At 37.3% G+C, this 24,103-nt stretch overlaps 1 protein-coding gene across 1 annotated transcript; it reads left to right on the top strand.

Moving 5' to 3' along the window:
* The first annotated feature begins 205 nt into the window (after positions 1 to 205).
* dhx35 (DEAH-box helicase 35) lies at positions 206 to 23,753 on the top strand. Its single transcript, XM_022666443.2, has 21 exons — positions 206 to 301; positions 2,137 to 2,264; positions 3,470 to 3,562; positions 3,846 to 3,923; positions 5,291 to 5,395; positions 6,174 to 6,235; positions 6,904 to 6,973; positions 8,159 to 8,218; positions 10,996 to 11,108; positions 11,873 to 11,969; positions 12,633 to 12,791; positions 14,785 to 14,995; positions 15,138 to 15,262; positions 16,711 to 16,765; positions 16,885 to 17,075; positions 18,641 to 18,718; positions 19,268 to 19,397; positions 19,540 to 19,621; positions 20,223 to 20,294; positions 20,650 to 20,761; positions 22,030 to 23,753. Exons 1-21 carry the CDS (start codon positions 262 to 264, stop codon positions 22,069 to 22,071), a joined length of 2,103 nt encoding a protein of 700 aa, XP_022522164.1. The 5' UTR covers positions 206 to 261; the 3' UTR covers positions 22,072 to 23,753.
* Positions 23,754 to 24,103: the final 350 nt, after the last annotated feature.

The raw sequence follows: 24,103 nt of genomic DNA, 5'->3' as shown, positions 1-24,103 counted from the left end.
AAAAAAATATTCTCAGACATATTTTTATTATTATAATAATAAAACATAAATGATTTGCACTGTATTTATCTAGGCTCTAAAGGGTTAATGTGGGATTTAATAGTGACTCAGTGGCGCCCTCTGCTGCTCACTGTAATATCTAATATTGAGAAATGGCTCTGGGCTCTAAAGGGTTAATGTGGGATTTAATAGTGACTCAGTGGCGCCCTCTGCTGCTCACTAAACTTCTTTATAGCGAAATAAATGACGTAGTTTTGTAAGATGGCGGCGCCCCACTCCACGATGCGGTTCTGGAAGCCCGGTAAGAGCTTTTCTCTGCTTATTACACACACAGAGCACTGTGTTTCAGCTCAGAGTGTGTGTGCTGTAGTGTGTGTATGTGTGTGTGAACAGTAGGCTGTGGTGTGTATGTGTGTGTGTGTGCAGTTTCTGTCTCACTGCAGCCCTGCTGCTGCTGCTGCTGCTGCTGCACTACTGTCCCATGCAGATCTGAACCATAAACATCTGCCCACATCCATCCATCCATTCCTTCATCAATCAATCCATTAATTCATTTATTCATCCCCTGCTTTATACCCTTTCTCTCTTTCTTACAGCCTTAACAGATTTCTCAGGTCTGTTTATGTCTGATAATCCTGCTGTTCCTCAGTCTACAGATCAGACTGCACTAAAAAAAACACAGCATCTATCTATCCTTCCATCCATCCATCCATTCATTCATCCCTCCATCCCTCCATTTAACCAGTCTGTATCTTATCTAACTTAGTTTTGGACTGAAGATATCCAGTAGACTGGATATCCATGTCTCCGGAGAACAGGCTCGACTTGGGTTTAAGTTGTGTCAATAACTGTTATGTCGAAGTTCTAGATAATGTATTGCATGATTGCTGAATTTAAGTGTGCAATTTTATATTTTCCTTTATTTCTATTTGTTTATATTGTGTGTTTTGTGTTTCCTTTGACTGTGAGGGACCTAGCATGGTCTTTCCAGCAGGAGATAATGAAAAGATGGATCTTGGAGAGATAAAGGGGGAAATCTAGGTCTGATTATATCTGATAATCCTGCTGTTCCTCAGTCTACAGATCAGACTGCACTAAAAAAACAAAACATCCTTGTATCTAACCCATGTGTTGGGGGCTTTACAGAACTCTGTATCTCATCTAACTTAGATCTACGCTGAAGATGATGCAGTAGACTGGTCAGATATGTCTCCGGAGAACAGGTTCTACTGTTACATCAAAATCCTAGATAATGTATTGGTTGAATGTGTCAATGAAGTATTTTATACATTCCTGTATTTCTGTTTGTTTATATTGTGTGTTTTGTGTTTTCTTTGACTGTGAGGGACCTAGCATGGTCTTTCCAGCAGGAGATAATGAAGAGATTGATTCTGAAAAGATCATCCAAATCTGTCCAGTGTAATTTAAGGTCTAAATTCGGATGTATGTTGTGTGTTTATACTTGCACGTTGATTCAACTTAATGGGAGAAATGTAAAAAAAAAAAAAAAAATATATATATATATATATCAAAATTTTTGCATCATTCAGTGTTTGACGTGAATGTGTTTAATTTGATCCGTGGTACAAAATATTAAATATACAATATGATACTTGTATTATTAACCTAAAATCATTTGAGCACCTGTGGGGCATCCTCAAATGGAAGGTGGAGGAGGGCAAGGTATTTAAAATCCCTCAGATACTTGATATGTCATTATGTAGAGTTTTAACTGTGCTGTAGATGATGTTTCCGCGTACTTTGGTACGCAGACACTCACAATATGCAAATCAATCAATCAATCAATCAATCAATAATACCGCCCCCTGGTGTTGTGCAACCATCTGTGCCTCATCACGATCAAAAGCACACTGTTTAGCCCAATTAGCTTTCCCTCCTGCCCCACCCCTAAACCCATACATCACCCAGTGCCCCTCCCAAACTACCCTTTACTTTTTTTTTTGGAGGTTGGAGGTTAAGAGGTTGGAGTCAGCTAAAATCAGAGGTTTTAGTTACACTTTAAGATTCTTAAGTCATATATATTGTGTATCATGAAAATACTGTGATGCAATATTGTGTGTGTTTTTTCTTATTGCATTTGATTTTGTTCTGATCTGAGATGAATCTGTGTTGCAGGGTGTGAGGGTCCCGGTGTTTCTGAGGAGAGAGATCTGTCGACGGAGCCCAGCGGGCCAGTGCTCATCTACAACCCCCACAGCACCCTGTCTGTGGAGAAACAGAGGCAGAAACTGCCTGTATTTAAGGTAACAGAAGCATCCAGATCAGGTCTTCAGTACATGACTATGAGTTGTATCGGTAATTTTCAGTCGAGGTTCCTCCCAGTCACCTGATCTGATCTGAATCCAGCAGAATGTTAGATTAACAGCTGAAGCATATTGTATTTTGAGATGGTTTGAGGGATATTGTACATATTTAGTACAGTTTGGTCCATAAATATGTGAAAATGAGACTTTCAGGTTTGTTTCAAGAGGTTGAACAAAAATATCATATGAAGCATTTAGGAATTGCAGCCATTTTTAAAACTTCCTCATTTTAGGGGCTGAAAAATAAATTGGACAAATGAACTTGTTGAAAATACTTTACAAGCAGTAACTGCCTTAAGTCATTCCTAACATCACCAAACACTAGGTTTCATCCTTTATAATGCTTTGCCAGACCTTTACTACAGCCTGTCTTCAGTTGTTGTTGGTTTTTGTCTCTTTCTACCTTTAGTTTTGTCTTATAAGGGAGTGAAATGCAAGCTGAAATTGAGTTCAAACCTGGTGATATTGAGTGGATCAGACACAGCAGTGCTGCTGGAGTTTTTAAACGCCTCAGTGTCACTGCTAATGATCTGTAAATAGATACGATTTTGTGGGAAAACAAAACTTCACTGACTTTAGACTTGATAATAAAACACAGTGGATCAACACCAGCAGATGACAGACATGACTCTTCAAACCATCACTGATTGGTGGAAACTTCACACTAGACCTCGAGCAGTTTGGACTGTGTGTCTCTCCACTCTTCCTCCAGACTCTGCTCCCTTGATTTACAAATGAAATGTAAAATTTACTGATGATCAGTGATGCTTTGGCGAGACATGTCTGTGATCTGCTGGTGTTGATCCACTGTGTTTTATTATCAAGTCTAAAGTCAGTGCAGTTTGATGGAAATGTGGATTTCATTTTCCAGCAGGACTTGGCACACTGCCCACACTGCCAAATGTACCAATTGGTCTTAGTTATATAATACTCTAATTTTCTGAGACACTCATTGTTGGGTTTTTATTGGCTGTAAAGCCATAATCATCAACAATAAAATAAATAAACGCTTAAAATAGATCACTCTGTGTGTAATACATCTATATAATATATAAGTTTCAAATTTTCAACTGAATTACTGAAATAAAGTAACTTTTCAAAGATATTCTATTTTTTTGAGATGACGGTTCTTGTTGTGTCCACAGCACAGGAACAATATTCTGTACCTGGTGGAGAGCTTTCAGACGGTGGTGATTGTGGGAGAGACCGGCTGTGGGAAGAGCACACAGATTCCTCAGGTAAGATAATAATAATTATAATAATGTCTCATAAGCAGTTCTGAGCAGTAGTAGATGGTTCAGGCTGTGCTGAAGGTCATCAGCAGAGCTGATGTGTGAGTGATTTGATGTGTGCAGGTTTGATGAAGTTGGGGCTGCGCTGGAGTGAAATGTGCATTTCTGCAATATTTAGATTTCTCTCACTCCTTTAATGAGGCGCAGTTTAACTTCAGATCAATTCTGCATTGTCACGCTGTGTCTTATTGTGTGTGTGTGTGTGTGTGTGTGTGTGTGTGATTCACAGTATCTTCTGGAGGCTGGATGGGCTGCTGAAGGGAAGGTGATTGGTGTAACCCAGCCCAGGAGGGTGGCGGCTACCTCGGTGTGTACACACTAGGGCTGGACGATATGGCTCTAAAATAATATCACAATATTCCATGTTATTTTCATGATAGCAATACTCTAGGTGATATGAAAAAAATAAATAAATATTGAAAAAAATATATTTAAAGCATACACTACTGCAACAAAATGATTTTTTTTTGTTATGGCACATCCCTAACTTGGATATTAAAAAAAATACAAGAATTTTATCAGATTTGTGACTGAAGTCATTGATCCAGAATGTCATGATACTAATAATACTGCACTCCAAATATCTCCATATTCAGGATTAAAGTAAAATAAATGATGCTGGACAGATAAAATCTGTCTCTAGTAGATATATAATGGTTAAATGAGAAGAGTGTGATTTTTTTCTTTTGCTAAAAACAGTAAAAAAAAAAAAAAAAAAAAAAAAAAAAAAAGTAGAACCCTGATGTGATAATTACGCGTGTGTGATTATGGCACCATATTTCAGAGTATAATATCATTCACCATATTTAAAAATGTTGGCGTTTATTATTGCATACGATACGATATGGCAAATTGCTAGTACACACATCTGCCTCAAACCCTTATTGTTTTATATTTATGCTAAACCTGATCAGTGTTTGAAGTGGGTGATATACAGATATACAGAAAGATGAACAATTAGAGACAGGACCCCCTGGTCCCGCCCACCACTGGCCCTGGCCACCATTGGCTCTGCCCACCAATGGCCCCATCCTCTGCATTGTTACTTCATGTATTATGTATGTTCTCTTGACGGCTGTCTTTGCATTGCAACTGGGTAGTTCTTTTCAGTCATACAAAACCAGCTCCCCATTTCTTTGAATGGGGAAAAACTGGAAACTGTAGACCAGAAAAACAGTTCTCAGTAGTTTTGGCTCAATAATGCACATAAAACATTACTTTTTTTGGCTTGTTCTGGCTTAGATGGCTTGAATGGGTTACACAATAGACGTGTTGTTAGTTAATTAAGTAAAATTATCTGAAAATAACATCGGGTCTGTGTAAATGTCTCCTATAATTTGCATTGTAATTTTATGTTGATACGTCAATTATCAGAATGTGCTGCAGAATCGTTTTCAAAAGGGCCCTGAAAGTTTAGCTGTCAAGACACACCAATAGATCTGGAGACACACCAATAGATCTGGAGACACACCAATAGATCTGGAGACACACCAATAGATCTAGAGACACACCAATAGGAAACACAAGTGTAGGGCATGATAAAACAAATCATAATTAATCGACTAATCTTAAAAAAAAAAAAAAAAGTCAGATTAGTCGACTACTAAAATGGTTAAAATAAGAGGTAAAATATGTACCGGATACCTGACTGTGTGTGTGTGTGTGTTTCTTTAGGTGGCTAATCGTGTAGCAGAAGAGCGTGGAGCACTGCTGGGGCATGAGGTTGGATACACCATCCGCTTTGATGACTGTTCAGATCCTCATGCTACTCGCATAAAGGTATAAATTCTGTAGTATATCAGCTATGCATTTAAATATATTGATATTTCTATACCCTCCAATTAGTGCTGGGTGATTATGGCCTAAAAAAAAAAAAAATCAGATTTTTGATTTTAATCGATTTTATTTACCTCCTAATAAAATTTAAATACATATGACAAAGAAATGGTTCAAAACTAGGTTTAACTGTAAAAAAAAAAGATATAAAATTGAGAAAAAAATGCCCTAATCGAGTCACAGAAAAAACTTTAAAGGAGAGATTATTATTGTTTTCCACAATAAATGATGGATCCTCACCAATTATGGATTTCTAGATAAATATATAAGCTTTATCCCACCGGATGTTTGTGTGGAAAGTGCAGGAACAGTTATGTACGAGCTTAGTCCTCAGACTGAGCCGACTGTTTAGAATATATGCGTGGGTCAGTCTGTGGGAGGCGGCGGTAACCAGGTAAGATGGATAAACACTTCAGAAATGAGGAGCGTTTTCAGATATTTTGTGTTAAAAAGATAAAATGTCTGTATGTAAAGATGTAAAATCGTGGTTACACCATTTTAAAAATTGCATTGAAACTGTAATTTGAATTAACCAAATTAATCACGTAAAACGCCCAGCACTACTTCTAATGCATGCAGCAGCAGCATTCACCCCAGGTAGTGTTTCAGTTCCAGTTAAGTCCTTGCTGTGTGTGGGCGCGCATTATCCTGCTGAAAAATGCAGCTGGAAGAGTTTACAAGCGAACCTGATGTGGTGTTTTATTTTTTATTTTTCCTGCAGTTCCTCACAGATGGGATGTTGGTGAGGGAGATGATGGCGGACCCCCTGCTGAAGAAGTACAGGTTGGATTCGTCTCTAAAGCATGTGACCAGAACCAGATGCTGTAGTTCAGGGGTCGCCAATTAATTTTGGCCGCGAACCACAAAAAAAAAAAAAAAAATTCTGTTTTGTAAAATGAAGTGTAATGGGATGGAGTGCTGCTACAGACTAGTAGCTCTCCAGCCCAGAGGGTTGTTGAACCCAATTGCAGAACAGTTGCTCTCAAAGCAGGTAAACCCAAGATAAAAGGAAATATATAAATAAATAAATAAACACACCGCTCCTCACATGCGGGATCCGTGTCGTCAGGGTCGCAGTCCAATACACTACCGCTACCCCGGCTAGTGAATTGGGACATGGCCAGGGAAAAAAAAAACACCCTTATAAGGAAATCAGGAGCACAAGAACAGGTGGAAAACCAGAACAGGTGGAAACTAAAGTCACGCTGAGCGCAACAGAGAGAGAGAGAGAGAGAGAGAGAGAGAGAGAGAGACAGGGGAGGGATGTAAACAAAAGCTCACCAGAGAAGCATTTTATTATTATTATTTTTCTATTGTTTATATTTTTTTCAGCCAATTGCCTATTTAGTCTGTTGCCGACCCTCGTCGTAGTGTGTGTGTGTGTGTGTGTGGAGGTTTTGGATTGTTATTGAGCTGGTATAAATGTTTGTGTGTGTTGTTCTGTCCTGCAGTGTCCTGATGCTGGATGAAGCTCATGAGAGGACGCTCTACACTGACATTGCCATCGGCCTTCTCAAGAAGGTGACTTTACTGTACTCTCTCTCTGTCTCTCTCTCTCTCTCTCTCTCTCTCTCTCTCTCTTTACTGCATTATTACACTGTCAGGAGAAAGTTGTAAGGACACCAAGCTTTTCAGATTAACAGAAAGTCTTTAAAAATCTACAGAACTGAAGGACACGCACACACTGTGTTTAAAGTCTTCTCTGGACAGTAGAGACAGTTACTCCATCAAAGCAGGATAAAATGTTTTAATGAGAGATTAAAAAATACAAGAATTTGTAACAGAAGTCAATGATCCAGAATGTCATGATACTAATAATAATGCACTCTATATATCTCCATATATCCAGGATTAAAGTAAAATAAATGATACTGGACAGATATCATCTGTCTCTAGTAGATATATAATGGGAAATGAGAACAGTGTGAATTTTCTTTTGCTAAAACGATGGATGGGTGATATGGCGCAATATTTTAGTCACTTTGATTCGAGGATAACTGGTTCCATCAGCGGCCGAAGTCTGAGAGAGCACAGTTGGTCATGCTCTCTCTGGGTGGGTACAGTAGGTGTCGTCCTCCCTCCCTTCATCAATCCCATTGTGATCCTGGTCGACACAGGCGGCTGTTGACTGATTTGTTATAGCTGGGGATCTGGTGCTTTCCTCTGAGCATGTTGTGATGCTCTATTTGTATTGGCTGCAGCTGGAAAAGAGGCGGAGTCTGACTACATGTATCGGAGGAGGCATTCGCTTGTCTACCAACCCTTCACTCGTGTTCGGGGGCAATACAAGTGATGGTAGAGTCATAGTGAGTGAGTGGGGTATTTGGCATACAGAAATAAATCACAACAAGTTATTTTAAAAGTTTTTTGTCTCTTTCTCTGTCTCTCTTTCTCTCTCTGTCTCTCTGTCTTTCTGTCTTTCTTTCTGTCTTTCTTTGTCTCTTTCTCCATCTCTCTCTCTGTTTCTCTGTCTCTCTCTCTGTCTCTCTCTTTCTCTGTCTCTGTCTCTCGCTCTTTGTCTCTCGCTCTGTCTCTCTCTCTCGCTCTGTCTCTCTGTCTCTCGCTCTTTGTCTCTCGCTCTTTGTCTCTCTGTCTCTCGCTCTTTGTCTCTCGCTCTTTGTCTCTCTTCTCTCTCTCTGTTTTCTCTCTCTTTCTCTCTCTGACTCTCACTCTCTCTCGCTCTTTGTCTCTCTCTCTCTCTCACAGATTCAGCGGAAGAGAAGAGATCTGCGGCTGATCGTGGCGTCGGCTACGCTGGATGCTAAGGTAACTCAGTGTTTCAGTGTGAGAGAGAATAGAGAGAGGGATGAGTGCAGAGGGAGAGAGGGATTATGAGTGGAGGTGAGTATTGGAGATAAAGGGCAGTCTTTAATGCTTTTTCTCCAGAGTGGAATTAGAGAGAGCGTTATTCCTCTGCAAAAGCTGTAAAACTGCACTGAGCGCACTTTCCTCTAAACCCACATCAGCACTTTCACTCCGGTTCACACCAAACCCACAGTCTCACACCTTTAATATCAACCTTTACTCTCAAACAAATCCTTAATTACACTTCATTACATTTAGTTAACTGCGGTTTAATCACAGTTAAATTATTTGTATTAAGTGACACTAACGATTTTCATTAAAAGATTTTGTTAAAGGCTATGTGATGCTGGTTTGTGGAGGTTTGCTAACTTGTTCTTCTGCTCTCTGGCCACTTTATTGGAAACACCTTTTCTTTTACCTACATTCCCTGTGCATTTTATCAGAAACCCCTTTCATGTACCGCCACTCTCTCGCCACTTTATTAGGAACATCTGCCTTGTAATTTATCAGTGTTGCTGTTTTATTCTATAAACTATAGACGACATTTCTCCCAAATTCCAAATAAAAATATCATCATTTAGAGCATTTAATTGCAGAAAATGAGAAATGGCTGAAATAACAAAAAAGATGCAGAACTTTCAGACCTCAAATAATGCAAAGAAAACAAGTTCATATTCATAAAGTTTTAAGAGTTCAGAAATCAATATTTGGTGGAATAACCCTGGTTTTAATCACAGTTTTTTTCATGCATCTTGGCATCATGTTCTCCTCCACCAGTCTTACACACTGCTTTTGGATAACTTTATGCTGCTTTACTCCTGGTGCAAAAAAGTCAAGCAGTTCAGTTTGGTGGTTTGATGGTTTGTGATCATCCATCTTCCTCTTGATTATATTCCAGAGGTTTTCAGTTTGGTAAAATTAAAGAAACTCATCATTTTTAAATGGCCTCTTATTTTTTTTAGAGCTGTATGTTATGCATTATTGTCTGCTTATTGCAATTATTGTCAAGCAAAATTCTCATGATTCATATGAAATAACTGTATATTTAACACTATGAGCTTGTATTTATTATGTTTTACTTTGACCTGTATTTATAATTTAAATAATTTAACAAGTTTATTTATAAGGGTCAAGATAACATAATTGTGAGCATTTAAAAAACATATTTTATATATTGCTACACGGATGCACAAATTGACGCTACACCTTGTTTCAAATTACTATGCAAGTAATATTTTTCTTAGATTTTCCTAAATGGTCAATGCAAATGACAGTCAGTATATTTTCTATGCTATTTCTAAGCCATGACTTGTTACCTGTGGCCTGCTTAATTTTGTAAAACAGTACATTTTAAGTTTTTTATTAAAATAAATAAAAATACTGCTATAATTTGGGAGGTTTGTTGAATAAAATTTGGATTTATACTTAACGGGTCATTTTGCATTCACCATTTCGGAAAATCTGAGAAAAATATCTCTTGCATAATAATTTGGACCGTGTTTTACAGCAGTACACTCATATTGAAGTGGTAAAGAGTGTTTAAGCCTAGACTGCTTTACGAGGGACTACAAAGGACAGCCAATCAGAACAGAGCTCATTTACATGTTTTTTATATCTTTTTTTATTTATTTAATTTAAAGATGAGTTGTAGTAAAATGAATGATTGTTTCTCTTTCTTTTTTCACATAAATGCTAAAAGTTGACCTCCTACGCCAGGGATGGGCAACTTCCAAGATGGAGAGGGCCACATTTTTTTCAGCATGTCCATTGGAGGCCCACATGACCTCGCACTTCAAATAATTGAATATGAAAAACGCTACAAATGATTTTCAATAAGAACAAATTTTATATGAATTTATATCTGTATGTTTACAGCACCAACATTTATCAACAACTATTTTCTGCATATTAATGCATTTTAATACGGCAAAAGACAAACCGTTTGCTTAAAAAAAGTGCAAAAAGGAAGTCCTTCATATCAAAGAACAAAAAGTTTGCTTAAAAAACTGATTGCAAATACAGTAGTTCCTCTGTGTAAAATAAGTTCATTATAACAAGTCCTTCATAAGCAACAAGGACAAAACATTTGCTTATAAAAGTGCAAAAGGCATTTGAACTCATTTATAACAAAGAACAAAAAAGATTTAAAAACTGATTGCAAATAGCTCATTCAATAATAGCAGAAAACTAGACCACAGAGGCCCAACATTTATTGAAGCTAATGAGAGAGCTGTGGTTTGGCCTGCTGGCTCACAATGGACTGGATGTCAATGTCAATTTTCGTGGTTGTTTGGCCCTCTAGCGGTCAAAATTAGAATTATGTTTTTTTTTTATTTTTTATTTTATTTTTTTTTTTATTATGAAATTATTTTTGATCTATTCGCGGGCCGCACTGAGTGATGACGAGGGCCGTGTGCGGCCCCCGGGCCGCCAGTTGCCCATCCCTGTCCTACGCAATAAATATAAATATTTATTAAATGTTTAAATGATTAAATTATTTAGATTATTTGGATTAAAATAAGAAAATAAATTAAATAATAAACAAAAACAAAACTATCAATACTTAAAATATGTCAGAAAAATGTGTCAGAACATTTGTGAGGTATATTAATAAATACAGCACATGTTTAGCTGTTTAGCATTTTTGGGGATTAAGTGTATTTTTTTATTTATTTAATTTATTTTGGATTTGAAGGTTAAATCTACAGTACTGCAACCTTGCATTTTATTTACTACAGAAATTTCAAGACTTTTTCAACCTGAATGAATCTGGAGACCCGAGTAAAGATACCTGCGGGATTCTGACTGTGGAGGGAAGAACTTTCCCTGTGGACGTTTTCTACACTGTCAGGTGACTCTGCTGTAAATTACAAACAGAGTGATCTATTTTAAGCATTTATTTATTTTATTGTTGATGATTATGAAGCTTACAGACAATAAAAACCCAAAAATCAGTATCTCAGAAATATATTACAATATTATATAACTTAAACCAATTGGTACTTTTGGTTCGCAGTGTGGGCAGTGTGCCAAGTCCTGCTAGAAAATGAAATCCTCATCTCTATAAAAGTTGTCAGTAGCAGAGGGAAGCTGTAAGATATGAAGTGCTGTAAGATTTTGTGGGAAAACAAAACTGCACTGACTTTAGACTTGATAATAAAACACAGTGGATCAACAGCAGCAGATGACAGACATGACTCTCCAAACCATCACTGATCATCAGTAAATTTTACATTTCATTTAAAGTAAATCAAGGGAGCAGAGTCTGGAGGAAGAGTGGAGAGACACACAGTCCAAACTGCTGGAGGTCTAGTGTGAAGTTTCCACCAATCAGTGATGGTTTGGAGAGACATGTCATCTTCTGACAACTTTTATGAAGATGTGGATTAAGATTTCATTTTCCAGCAGGACTTGGCACACAGAAGTACCATTTGGTCTTATATAATATTCAAATTTTCTGAGACACTGATTTTTGGGTTTTCTGTGGCTGTAAGCTTCATAATCAACAATTAAATTCAACTGAGTTGAATGAAATAAAGTAAATTTTCAATGATATTCTAATTTTTTGAGATTGACTAGTATATGAACTGAGAGTGTGTGTGTTTGTGTTTATAGTCCGGTGCCAGACTACGTGAAGGCAACTGTTGAGACTGTGCTGAAGATTCATGATGCTGAGGAGGATGGAGATGTGCTGGCATTTCTCACTGGACAGGTCAGACATCTACTTCCACTCCCTGCCCATTTTACTTGGAACCCATGTTTAGTTTATAACTGGTGATGTGTGTGCACAGGCCAAAAGTTTGGACACATCTTCTCTTTTTCAATGCGTTTTCTTTTATTTTCATGACTATTTACATTGTAGATTCTCACTGAAGCATCAAAACTATGAATGAACACATGTGGAGTTTTATGTACTTAACAAAAAAAGGTTAAATAACTAAAAAAACATGTTTTATATTTTAGTTTCTTCAAATTAGCCACCCTTTGCTCTGATTACTGCTTTGCACACTCTTGGCATCATTCTCTCAATGAGCTTCTCTAAAAGAGGTGGCCACCTGAAATGAAAAGTTCCCAGAGGTGTTTATTAGCACTTGTTGCTCCTTTGTCTTCTTCACTCTGTGCTCCAGCTCACCCCAAACCATCTGGATTGGGTTCAGGTCCGGTGACTGTGGAGGTTCAGCTCATTTTTTGTTAAGAACATAAAACTCCACATGTGTTCATTCATAGTTTTGATGCTTCAGTGAGAATCTACAATGTAAATAGTCATGAAAATATAAAGAAAACGCATTGAAAAAGAGAAGGTGTGTCCAAACTTTTGGCCTGTACTGTATGTGTGTGTTATATATGTGTGTTATATGTGTGTTTCTCTGTACAGGAGGAGGTTGAGAAGGTGGTATCGATGCTGCAGGATCAGGCTCGGACTCTTTCTCGATACGGGATTAAAAAGCACCTTCGTGTTCTTCCCATGTACGCCGGCCTCCCCTACGCTGAGCAGATGAAGGTGTTTGAGAGGCTGCCCCCTACTGTCCGGAAGGTAAAGTGTAGTAAAGTATATTTAACGTGAAATTATTATATTGCTTTAGGTGTATATTGATTTTAAGATTTTATTAACATTTTAGAACAGTTTACTTTAAGCTTCCCCAGTAATAAAAAAAAAAGGGAATCACGTAGGGGTGTGGGTTAGGGCAAAAAAATAAATTGAATATTTATTTTACCGTATTTTTCCCACTATAAGTTGCACTTAAAATCCTTTAATTTTCGCTAAACGCTAACCGATAATTCCCAGTTCACCGGTGAGTATTATTGGCCTATAGCCTGCCGCTAACCCCAGCTAGCACTGCTGAAGCAGAATTAGCATTAGATGCTTATTACAGCACTAGCTTTTTTGCTGTTTAGAGGTTAATATTATTGGCCTGTAGTCTGCGCATTTACCGTGTTAAAACAAGCTACGTGGGATGAACCGCTAGCTAATATCACCCTGGGTTATCAGGGCACTCTGGATTCCTTGGTGTAGCGCTGTCAGGTGGCAGTTAGCTGCTAATGCTAATGCTCCAGCTTTAGTGCTGGAGAAATTTGGAATTATAAACTCAAATAAACCGGAGAGAAATCTGTGTAGATTAACATCCAGGACCACCACCATCTTCTGGAGAACAACAATCCATTTCTCACATGTTTAGAGTTCTTTGCCATGAGGTGTCATGCTGAATATCCAGAGGCAAATATGAGGGAATAAACTCAAAACACTACATAAAATTTACTCCTCATTCAAACCTTGTAACTCAACAACATGACAGAATAATACAATTGAGCACAATTTGCACATTTTCACTGTGTACTCACTTGTGTTGCGGCTATTTAGATATTAATGGCGGTGTGTTGAGTTATTTTCAGAAGAGAGCAATCAAGTTTTATTTCTGTAATGTCACATGAAAAGATTACTGAACACCTTCACACCATTTGATGATTTTAGCTTCCAGTTAGCATCTTGCTAATTGAGCCCAAATTAAACCCAGTATTTTTAGTAAGTCGAGCGTTAAAACTCGACTTTTCAAAAACATTTTCAGACTGTTTAAAACACGAACAGTCCGAACAATGATCCACAGCTTAAAATAATTTCTAAAACAAACAATTTCTTTTATATTGAGCTTATAGTCTATGTGCAAAAACACCAAAAACAGTAATAAGACTGCACACTGTGTTGCACAGCGCTGCAAGTCAAGTGTGTAATAAAGGCACTGCTCACTTGTGCAACTTTTTAAAAAACAGTTTGATTTATTACTTTGCTTTGTTGTGATTATCACACCATAACTTTATACACCATGCTCTTTGAAGAAACTCCTGAAGACAGAGCTCTTCAAAGAGCACCTACTCTCCTAACACCTCTAACTAACTACCTTCTACTACCAGATCAGGAGAATCTCTCGCTATCTTTAAGAAACTCCTGAAGACAGAGCTCTTCAAAGAGCACTTACTCTCCTAACACCTCTAACTAACTACCTTCTACTACCAGATCAGGAGAATCTCTCACTATCTTTAATAAACTCCTGAAGACAGAGCTCTTCAAAGAGCACTTACTCTCCTAACACCTCTAACTAACTACCTTCTACTACCAGATCAGGAGAATCTCTCACTATCTTTAATAAACTCCTGAAGACGGAGCTCTTCAAAGAGCACTTACTCTCCTAACACCTCTAACAAACTAACTAATTCTAACCTCATCTCCTTCTTCCTCTTCTCTACTCCTCTATCCCATTATTTCCCTCTGACCTCCTTAAGGCCCTATCTATAGATGCTTTATTTTTAACTTCTATTATTTTTGTACTTAACCTCTTCTATTATTTGCACTTAAATATTGTACAAAAGCGTCTGCCAAATGTAATGTAATGTAATGTAATGTAATGTAATGTAAAATATAAAATAAAAATAGCATTGAAAAACAGAGCCCGACCTGACCGGGGTTCAGGCAGAGAATCTAATCTGTAGAAATTTTATGTAATATTAATTGTTGTATTTATCTCATTTCTCAGGTGGTGGTGGCCACTAACATCGCTGAAACCTCCATCACTATAAACGGCATCGTGTTTGTGATAGACTGTGCGTTTGTGAAGCTCCGAGCGTATAACCCTCGCACCGCCATCGAGTCGCTGGTGGTCACGCCCATCTCTAAAGCCTCCGCCGCTCAGCGGGCCGGAAGAGCCGGACGCAACCGGCCCGGCAAGTGCTTCAGACTTTACACAGGTAATTACAGTCACTGATATATTAAATTAACAAAAGCTTTAAAAAAGTTTTAAGTCTCTTTCCTATGTACTGTATTTACACTGCCATCACTAACGTTACTGTACGCTGTATTTTCTGTATTCTCTCTCTCTTTCCTCTCTAGAGGAAGACTTTGAGAAGCTTCCAGAATCCACAGTTCCTGAAATGCAGCGCAGTAACCTGGCCCCAGTCATCCTCCAGCTGAAAGCACTGGGCATCGACAACGTTCTCCGCTTCAGCTTCCTGTCTGTGAGTTTTAAAGCGGCTGTCTGTATTGTTTAGTTTCTAAACTGAAAGCAGAATTATTTCTTAGTGGAGAAAAATATGGATAAAATACTGTGTTTAATGGGAACACGAGTGGCTGAATGCGAGTGGCTGGTGGAGCAATGGAGACTTCAGAAGAGGAAACTCAGAGCTCAGTAGCTTCATTTACTCATAGTAAAACCAAAGAAACAAACTGACTAAACATAACCTGGAATCTGATTTTTCCGCTCTGAAAGAAGACTGCATCACACACGCCCAGTTTAAAATGATTCTTAATTACCCATCCTCACCAGAGAGGACCGTAAATCCCCCAAATCACAAAACTTATGGACATCAGCTTTAAGTACTCTTTTCATATGAGGGAACTGTTCCAGAAGCAGTGTACATATCGAGTGCATCATAGAGTCATGTCTAGTTGTCAGTGGTCTCTCACCAGGAGGTGCACTACCCAAGACAAAGCCCTTTTACGCCCTCTTGTGGCAACATCCACTGTCTAATCGGCTCCCCTTGTAATTAGTGTATTTTTTTTGCACTATAAGGCGCACTCTAATTGGATTTTCAATTTTCTGGTCTATTTTCATACACAGGGCAAATCGGATTAAGGACCGATTTTAAGCGACGCTAGTAAGGAACAGGGGTGTCGCCATGTTCACCTCCTAATTTTGCAGTTCTCGCCTTTGGGGGCACCTAAGTAAACGAAACTGTAAAAAAACATTTTCTTTTGAAGTCAAACAAGTACTGGATGTTAATCTACACAGATTTCTCTTTTAAAACTGTTTATTTCGGTGGGTAAAACACTAGCCACAGTTAGCAGCAGTGCTTAGCGCTAGTAAATGCTGCCTGATAGCTTTCTGGGATATTGGAACCCTAAGGGTTCCTGAGTGTAGCACTGTCAGCTAGTGTTTCATCCCATGTAGCTTGTTTTATCACAGCAAACATGCAGACTACATTCTAATATATACTCACCTCTGAACGAAAAGCGAAAGAGCTAGCACTGCGGTTAGCGGCTAGTGCTAATACTGCTCCAGCCTTAGTGCTGGAAAAACTTCACTGAAACTCCTGTATAACTCTGTACTTCAGCAGAGTAGCTTTACTGCTCCTTAATACCTGACAAGAGAGAATTCATACATAAGGAGCAGCGGATTATAAGGAGCTCTGACGATTTTTGGGAAAATTAAAGGATTTAAAGTGTGCCTTACAGTCCAAATAAAACACTTTTATTTATATATCTGACTGAGACAGAACTGCATACAAAATTTTGCAGCAATCTGTAAATGCGGTGTTTAGTTATCAGGGTGTATTGTAGCTTCATACTGGACTAAACATGATCCTTGATATTTTTAGTTTCTCTGTCAATTTTAGAATAATGTTCTATACATGTAGAAACCATTGCAATATTTTAATATATTGTGCTTTTTTTTCGTGTGTTTTAGCCGCCGCCGGCTCAGTCCATGGTGCAGGCCTTGGAGTTGCTGTATGCTCTCGGTGGTAAGATGAAGCTACACTTTATTTTTACTCTGAAATTACTAAATCTAATCTAATCGAACAGAGAGAGCAGTATGATTTATCAGCGTTTTGTAAAGATAACCCCCGTGTTTCCTGTGCAGGGCTGGATCAGTACGGGCGTCTGACGGAGCCGATGGGGATCCGCATGGCCGAGTTCCCCCTCAGCCCCATGTTCGCAAAGATGCTGCTGGAGTCCGGAAACTTCGGATGCTCCAAGGAGATCGTTACCATAGCAGCCATGATGCAGATCCAGAACATCTTCGTTTTCCCGTCGGATCAGAAGAAAGCCGCTGTAAGAGTCTGTTTCTGCTTTCTGTTTTGTGTTTTAGCTGTTAAACTTTATTTTTTATTCTCTCTCTAAGTTGCAAGAACAATTTTTTCAATTGATTTTATATTTTGTAGTGTTACAATATACAAATACAGTACGTGGTGTATGGTGTGGTATGTGTGATGTGGTGTGGTGCACACTTCTTCAACCTCTGCAGCAATACTGGCAGCACTCATGTGACTGTGAGGTGTATTCACCTGTGTAGATGTAAATATTACTTGTTTTTATTTTTGTGTCACTACAACATATATATATATATATATATATATATTAGTTAGGTAAAAAGGGTAGGCAAAATAAGCTAAATCTTGTATTAATTTGTTTAAATGCAAGATATATGATTTTTTTTTTCTTTTCTTTATTATGTATTTTTAACCTTTTCTTTTGTGTTTTATATGTTTTGCAAAACCAAAATAATTTAAGTCAAATCAATATGCATATGTAGTTCAGTATCAAGCATCAGTACTAAATTTAGGTGAATTCTGATAATCTTGTATTGTTAATAATGCAATATACTGTTTTTTATTTTATTTCTGTTAACTTAAGTGCTTTAAGTTGCAAGAACATTTTTTCCAATTGGTTTTATATATTGTATTATTATATTTCCTCTTCTTTTCTATATTAAGTATCTTTAAAGTGTTCTAATTTGTGTATAGGTTTTGCAAAACTGAAATAAACTGAAGTCCATCCAATATACATATTTAGTTCAATGTCAAGCATCAAGCATCAAACATATCCAGTCATGTTGGGTCACTGACTTGTGGTGAAATCTACGGTGGCCGAGAAAGCCCAGCGCAGTGCAAATTGAAAAGCGCTGCAAAAGCACAAAACACATCCATCAAAATTACAACACAGGCGCAGCAAATAGAAAAACGCGCTGCAAATAGAAAAACGCGCTGCAAATAGAAAAACGCGCTGCAAATAGAACCACAACACAACGGAAGTGAGTCACAACACAACAGAATTTTCCCGGGGGACCTTAAAAGATACTGTACCAGCTAAGCTGCGTCTTCAGTAACGTCTCGGACTTCACTATGTGTACAAAGGACAATAAGTGGCACACAAGGCGTTTTGTGAAGCAGAACTTTTAATAATAGGCACACAACCGTGGTAATCACAGGTAATAAACATAACTTACTTTTCAGAAGCTTGTTTGCCACTTATTGTCCTTTGTATACAGCTGGTACAGCATCTTTTAAGGTCCCCCGGGAAAATTCTGTTGTGTTGTGACTCACTTCCGTTGTGTTGTGGTTCTATTTGCAGCGCGTTTTTCTATTTGCAGCGCGTTTTTCTATTTGCTGCGCCTGTGTTGTAATTTTGATGGATGTGTTTTGTGCTTTTGCAGCGCTTTTCAATTTGCACTGCGCTGGGCTTTCTCGGCCACCGTAGAAATCTGATAAACTTGTATTGTTAATAATGCAATACACTGTATTTAATATTATTTTTGTTAACTTAAGTGCTTTTATTTTAAAATGTTTAAATTCCTGCCTAATTTTTCTTTGGCTTCTCTTGTTCCTGCTGAACTTCAGGCTCGAGAGCACAGGAAGTTTGCAGTGGCTGAAGGAGATCACCTGACCATGCTGAATGTTTACGAGGCTTTTGTGAAGGTAAATATGACATGATTTCTTAAAATAATAAGATTATATCAGATAATAAATATATATAAATGGATTTCTATTTTTGATACATAAAGGATTAAGTGCTCTCTTTTAGTGATCTATAGTTAAGCCATTAACCGTGCACAGTGCAGTGTGTAAGGGTGCGTTTTGGGCGTAACGTAAAATAAACCAAAATGTGCTCTGACATTGGTGGATTTGCATTTTGAAAAAAACTGCCTGTGTTGACAATTCACTGCCAAGATAGCAATGAACGTCTGACTGTTAAACAAGCAAAACTCCAGAAATGTACCTAAACACACTCCATTTCCAGACCACCACGCCCTTCAGAAAATCTGAAAATACTAGATAAAATGTGTGATGCTGATCTTAAGTGCAGTTCTACAATTAACTGCTTTAATTTGTTCAGTTTTATAGAATAAATTATGATTTTGTGATGGCTAATGCTCAGATTGCACTAATAAAACATGTAAATACTGAAAAACTGGGGTAAAATAAGATCATAATTTAATGCATTTTTATTTTTTATTATTGCTGCAGCATCAGAAGAGTTCTCAGTGGTGTCAGGAGCATTTCCTGAACTATAAAGGTCTGGTGCGAGCCATGAGCGTGCGAGAGCAGCTGCGGCGCCTGCTCAACAAGTTCAAGGTGCCTCGAACGTCCAGCGAAGGTCAGATAAAGCGCATTAATGCATTAAATAATCCCTTAATGATTGTGGGAAGTTGTTGTGTGAATTTGGTGGTCTAAAACCCACTAATGTCCTGTTTTTAAAGTTAAAATTGAAGTTTATAGTCCCTTTGTGTCTTCATCAGGTGACCCGGATGTAATTCTCAGGTGTATCGTGTCGGGATTCTTCGCTAACGCAGCCCGGCTGCATCACTCCGGATCATACAGGTGCGGGCATGAGCATGCTGTTATAAAACCATTGACAGTTTATTGTAATGCAGTAAATTGTTCCTGTCATTTATGTGTGGAGCATAAAAGTCAGTTTAAATTTGAGAAACTTGAAATATTCAGTGGTATAATTCATAAATTTGATTTATTATTATTTATGGATATTTTTTTTGTGTTGTGAACTTAGGAGTGGTAAAATTTGCTGTTTTTAAAATAATAAAAAATAAATAAAGAATCAAAAATCTATGGCCTTAATTTGTATTTGCGTGTTTTGAAACAAAAATATGTGAATGAATAGGTGTGATTGTTTGTTTGTTTGTTTGTTTGTTATTTAGTGAATTTCACCACCTCTCAATTTCAAAACAGCCAAAAAAAAATAATGTTCAAATTTGTAAGTTACACCATTTACACAAAAAATGAAGGTACGAAATACTTATGTCAGCTATTTAACTCCATATTCATGCAGCTCTTTAGGCCAAACTTGTCTATTTTGTATTAATTAAATTATTTAATGTAAGTTTGGATTGCTTAAAATAAACATTTCATATCAAAAAACAGCACCACTTTTTTTAATGGCAGTCAATGTGTTTTGTGTTGTTAGAACTTTGCGGGACGATCGGGAGCTCCACATCCATCCCAACTCAGTGCTTTACGGAGAAAAGCCTCAAAAATGGTACGTAAATATAAAAAAAATTGCAAAAAGATACCAGCAAAAAAGACTTAATATATGTTAATGTTAAAATAAACCCAAAAAAAAGATAGTCAGTGATCAGTGAAAGTGTCTACCTTTAATTAACTCTACATAGCATTATTATTATTTATTTGGATTTAATATTCTAATGTTATATAGAGTTAATTACAGGTAGACACTGCCACTGACCACTGACTTTTGAATACTAAACCCAAATAAACTATAATAAAGTCAGTGATCAGTGGGAGTGTCTATCTGTAATTAACTCTATATAACTTTAGAATAAACCCAAATATAAAAGGAATGATATTTTAATAACTCCTCCTGTATTTTACAGGGTGGTCTTTAATGAGGTGGTTCAGACCTCCAAGTATTTCATGCGGGACGTGACGGCGGTGGAGTCGGCCTGGCTCGTGGAACTGGCACCTCATTTTTATAAGCAGGCCAAGGTGAGAAAGCGCTAGCCTCGTACTCGAGGTGTTGTAAAAGTAAAAATTCACCCAAATAACTTCCGGTGTGAAATGGACTTGTGTTGTAGTGAAACATGATCTCCGCTCACCCCAGCAGCATTCCCAAATACAGCGCTTTTAACCCGTGCTCACAACAGGCTAACAATGCTAGAGATGGGGGCAAAAAAATAAATAAATAAACACACCGCTCCTCACCTGGGATCAAACCCGTGTCATCAGAGTCACGCTCCAATACACTACCGCTGCCCCGGCTAGTGAATTGAGACACGGACAGGAAAAAACGCACTTATAAGGAGATCAGGAGCCCAAGAATGGGTGGAAAAACAAAAACGGTTGGAAACTAAAATCACACTGAGCGACAGAGACAGGGGAGGGATGTAAACAAAAGCTCACCAGAGAAGCGTCTTATTTTATTTTTTATGGTTTTTATTATCGTTCATTATAGTTCATTATAGTTCAAACAACCTCACGAGCCAGATGTTTCATGCTCGACTATTGCCGACCCTCTGCTGTATAGCTTTAATATAGTCTTCAATATTAAATTTACAATATTACATTACATTACATTTGGCAGACGCTTTTGTCCAAAGCGACTTACAATAATGAAGTACAAAAGTAATAGGATTTAAGATAGATAGGGCTCAAAGGAGTTCGAAGGGAAATAAGGGATAGAGAAGTGAAGGAGGGGAAGAAGGAAATGGGGTTAGAAGTAGTTAGTGTGTTAGAGGTGTTAGGACAGTAAGTGCTCTTTGAAGAGCTCTGTCTTCAGGAGTTTATTAAAGATAGTGAGAGATTCTCCTGATCTGGTAGTAGAAGGTAGTTAGTTAGAGGTGTTAGGAGAGTAAGTGTTCTTTGAAGAGCTCTGTCTTCAGGAGTTTATTAAAGATAGTGAGAGATTCTCCTGATCTGGTAGTAGAAGGTAGTTAGTTAGAGGTGTTAGGAGAGTAAGTGTTCTTTGAAGAGCTCTGTCTTCAGGAGTTTATTAAAGATAGTGAGAGATTCTCCTGATCTGGTAGTAGAAGGTAGTTAGTTACAGGTGTTAGGAGAGTAAGTGTTCTTTGAAGAGCTCTGTCTTCAGAAGTCTCTTAAAGATAGCGAGAGATTCTCCTGCTCAATATAAAAACATCATCAAACAAGAAAGGAAACGCTTTGAATGAGAAGAGGTGGATCCAAACTTTTGACTGGTACTGTTTATAAAAATACTATAAAATATGAATTCTTATTTTTCGTTCTCTTTATCTCTTCAGCACGGTTCTCTGAGCAGCAGCAAACGGACGAAGGTCTTCTGAGACGTTCTCCTCCACACTGCCCACTACTGGCATAAGCCATTATCACCACTGGCCGGTGAACTGATGATCCTACAACACTTGAGCACACACACACACACACACACACACACACCTCTACACTGACAGTGAGCGTTTTTCAGGCAGCAGGGCAGATTTGTATTTGTGTAAATTGTTGTATTATATATTTAATTCTCCATATTCCAGTTAGTACCTCCACCAGCAGCACACGAGCATAAACCAATCGACCAATCGAGCGTCTGTCCTCAGAACTGGAGGTTATTAAAGGGTCAGAAGCTCGGGTTTTATTTTTGTACAGCTTTATTTTGTGTTCTTGCATGGCGTCGTAACAGAGAGAGGAGAATATAGAGAGATTAATTTAGTTTATATGTTAGTTAAAGGAATGGGGTTGATGAAAAATCAAACGTGCATATAACCTATATAATGGTTTTACACAGAATTCACCAGTAAAATATAAATCAAAATACAGATCTCTGTAATGAACTAGTGCACCTCAAAATATTTACTTTTATTTCAGTAATTCAGTTAAAAATGTGAAACTCATATTATATGGATGTACATATATTGGAATAAAGTAACTTTTCAATGATCTTCTATTTTATTTATTTGTACTACAGTATATAATATCAGATCTACGGATCTATAAACATATTCTGCCTAGTCACATGACCAGGCATATATATATATATATATATCCTTAATGTAATTCTAAATGGTAATACTGTATGTTACCATTGGTTTATATGAAATTTCACTCTCTTATTTATAATTACTATAATTACAATATAGCTACATCCCTCACATGTGTAAATATTTTATATTTTATATAATATAATATATTTTATTTTAATATTTTTTTTATCTTTTAATGGGACAACACGGAAGATATGACATTAATACAGTGTACAACTACAGTATAACAAGGAAAATTTACTTGTTCCCTCAAAATAACTCAACCCGCAGCCATTAATTAAAAAAATAAATAAATAAAAGCCACAATTTGTCCATTTATTTGTCACTTTGGGGTGTACTCACTTTTGTTGCCAGTGGTTTAGACAATAATGTGTGTTAAGTGAGTTATTTTGAGGAAACAGTAAATTTACACTGTTATACTGTAGCTGAACACTGACTACTTTACACTGTATCAAATTATCTCTTGTGTATCTTCATATTTGTCCCATTAAAAGTATATAATAAAATATTTACACACATTTTTAAGTTGGTAGAAATTATAATTGGTATCTCCATTGTTAGTCTGGAAATTTGCCTAAAACAACATTTATGTAGAGCTAAAACTGCATATATTCGAAATGCAGTAATTGGAAATTATCTGAAATGACTAAATTACAGATAACTTATTATTGTAAGTCATTTATAGAAAGTTTAGTTTTAACTAGTCAGAATTACAGTGCAGAACTGACAGATTCTACTAGTAGTAAAGTAATTATAGTGATCAGTAACTATCTGGAGCTTTTACTAATAAATATATGTGATAATTGATATGAAAGAGTGAAATTCCATGTAAATTAATGGTAAGAGTTAGAGGTAAAAGTTGGAATTACATTAAGGACACGTGGAACTGGTGGTCATGTGACCAGTTTTTAAACACAGTGTTTAAAAACACCAGCAGCACTGCTGCTGTATCTGATCAACTCACTGTACCAGCTAATCACTGTAGTGCTGAGAATAAATGACCCAGCACCCAAATAATAATAGCATCTGATTTTCCATAGAACTCCATTCCTTTAAGAAAGATCCGGATGTAGATTTGTATGAGTGCTTGTGTTTTAAACCATTAAGCCAATTTACTGCAGTGCATGAATCCCAGTACAGCCATTAAACCACTGTTTCTAATGACTAGTGAAATCCTCACCAGACAAAATACTGTGTAGATGAAATATTAGTGGCCTTTTTCACCATTTTGTGCCAAAACTAGCTGAATCGTATTTAAAATGCCATGATTTAATGTATACGATATGGGAAATAAAACCATTGGTAGTTATTTAGCAGTTAA

The sequence above is a fragment of the Astyanax mexicanus genome, chromosome 13, assembly GCF_023375975.1.
Source record: "Astyanax mexicanus isolate ESR-SI-001 chromosome 13, AstMex3_surface, whole genome shotgun sequence".
Classification (NCBI taxonomy): Eukaryota; Metazoa; Chordata; class Actinopteri; order Characiformes; family Acestrorhamphidae; genus Astyanax; species Astyanax mexicanus.
The sequence above is the reverse complement of the archived record's forward strand: the minus strand, read 5'-3'. Positions and strand labels throughout refer to the sequence as shown.

What these genes read in the sequence shown, in the direction of transcription:
- dhx35 (XM_022666443.2), top strand. Translation starts at nt 262, where the DNA reads ATGGCGGCGCCCCACTCCACGATGCGGTTCTGGAAGCCCG. An exon ending in TCCGCTTCAGCTTCCTGTCT is followed by an intron (nt 15,263 to 16,710) that starts GTGAGTTTTAAA and finishes CGTGTGTTTTAG; the next exon opens with CCGCCGCCGGCTCAGTCCAT. An exon ending in GTTGCTGTATGCTCTCGGTG is followed by an intron (nt 16,766 to 16,884) that starts GTAAGATGAAGC and finishes TTTCCTGTGCAG; the next exon opens with GGCTGGATCAGTACGGGCGT.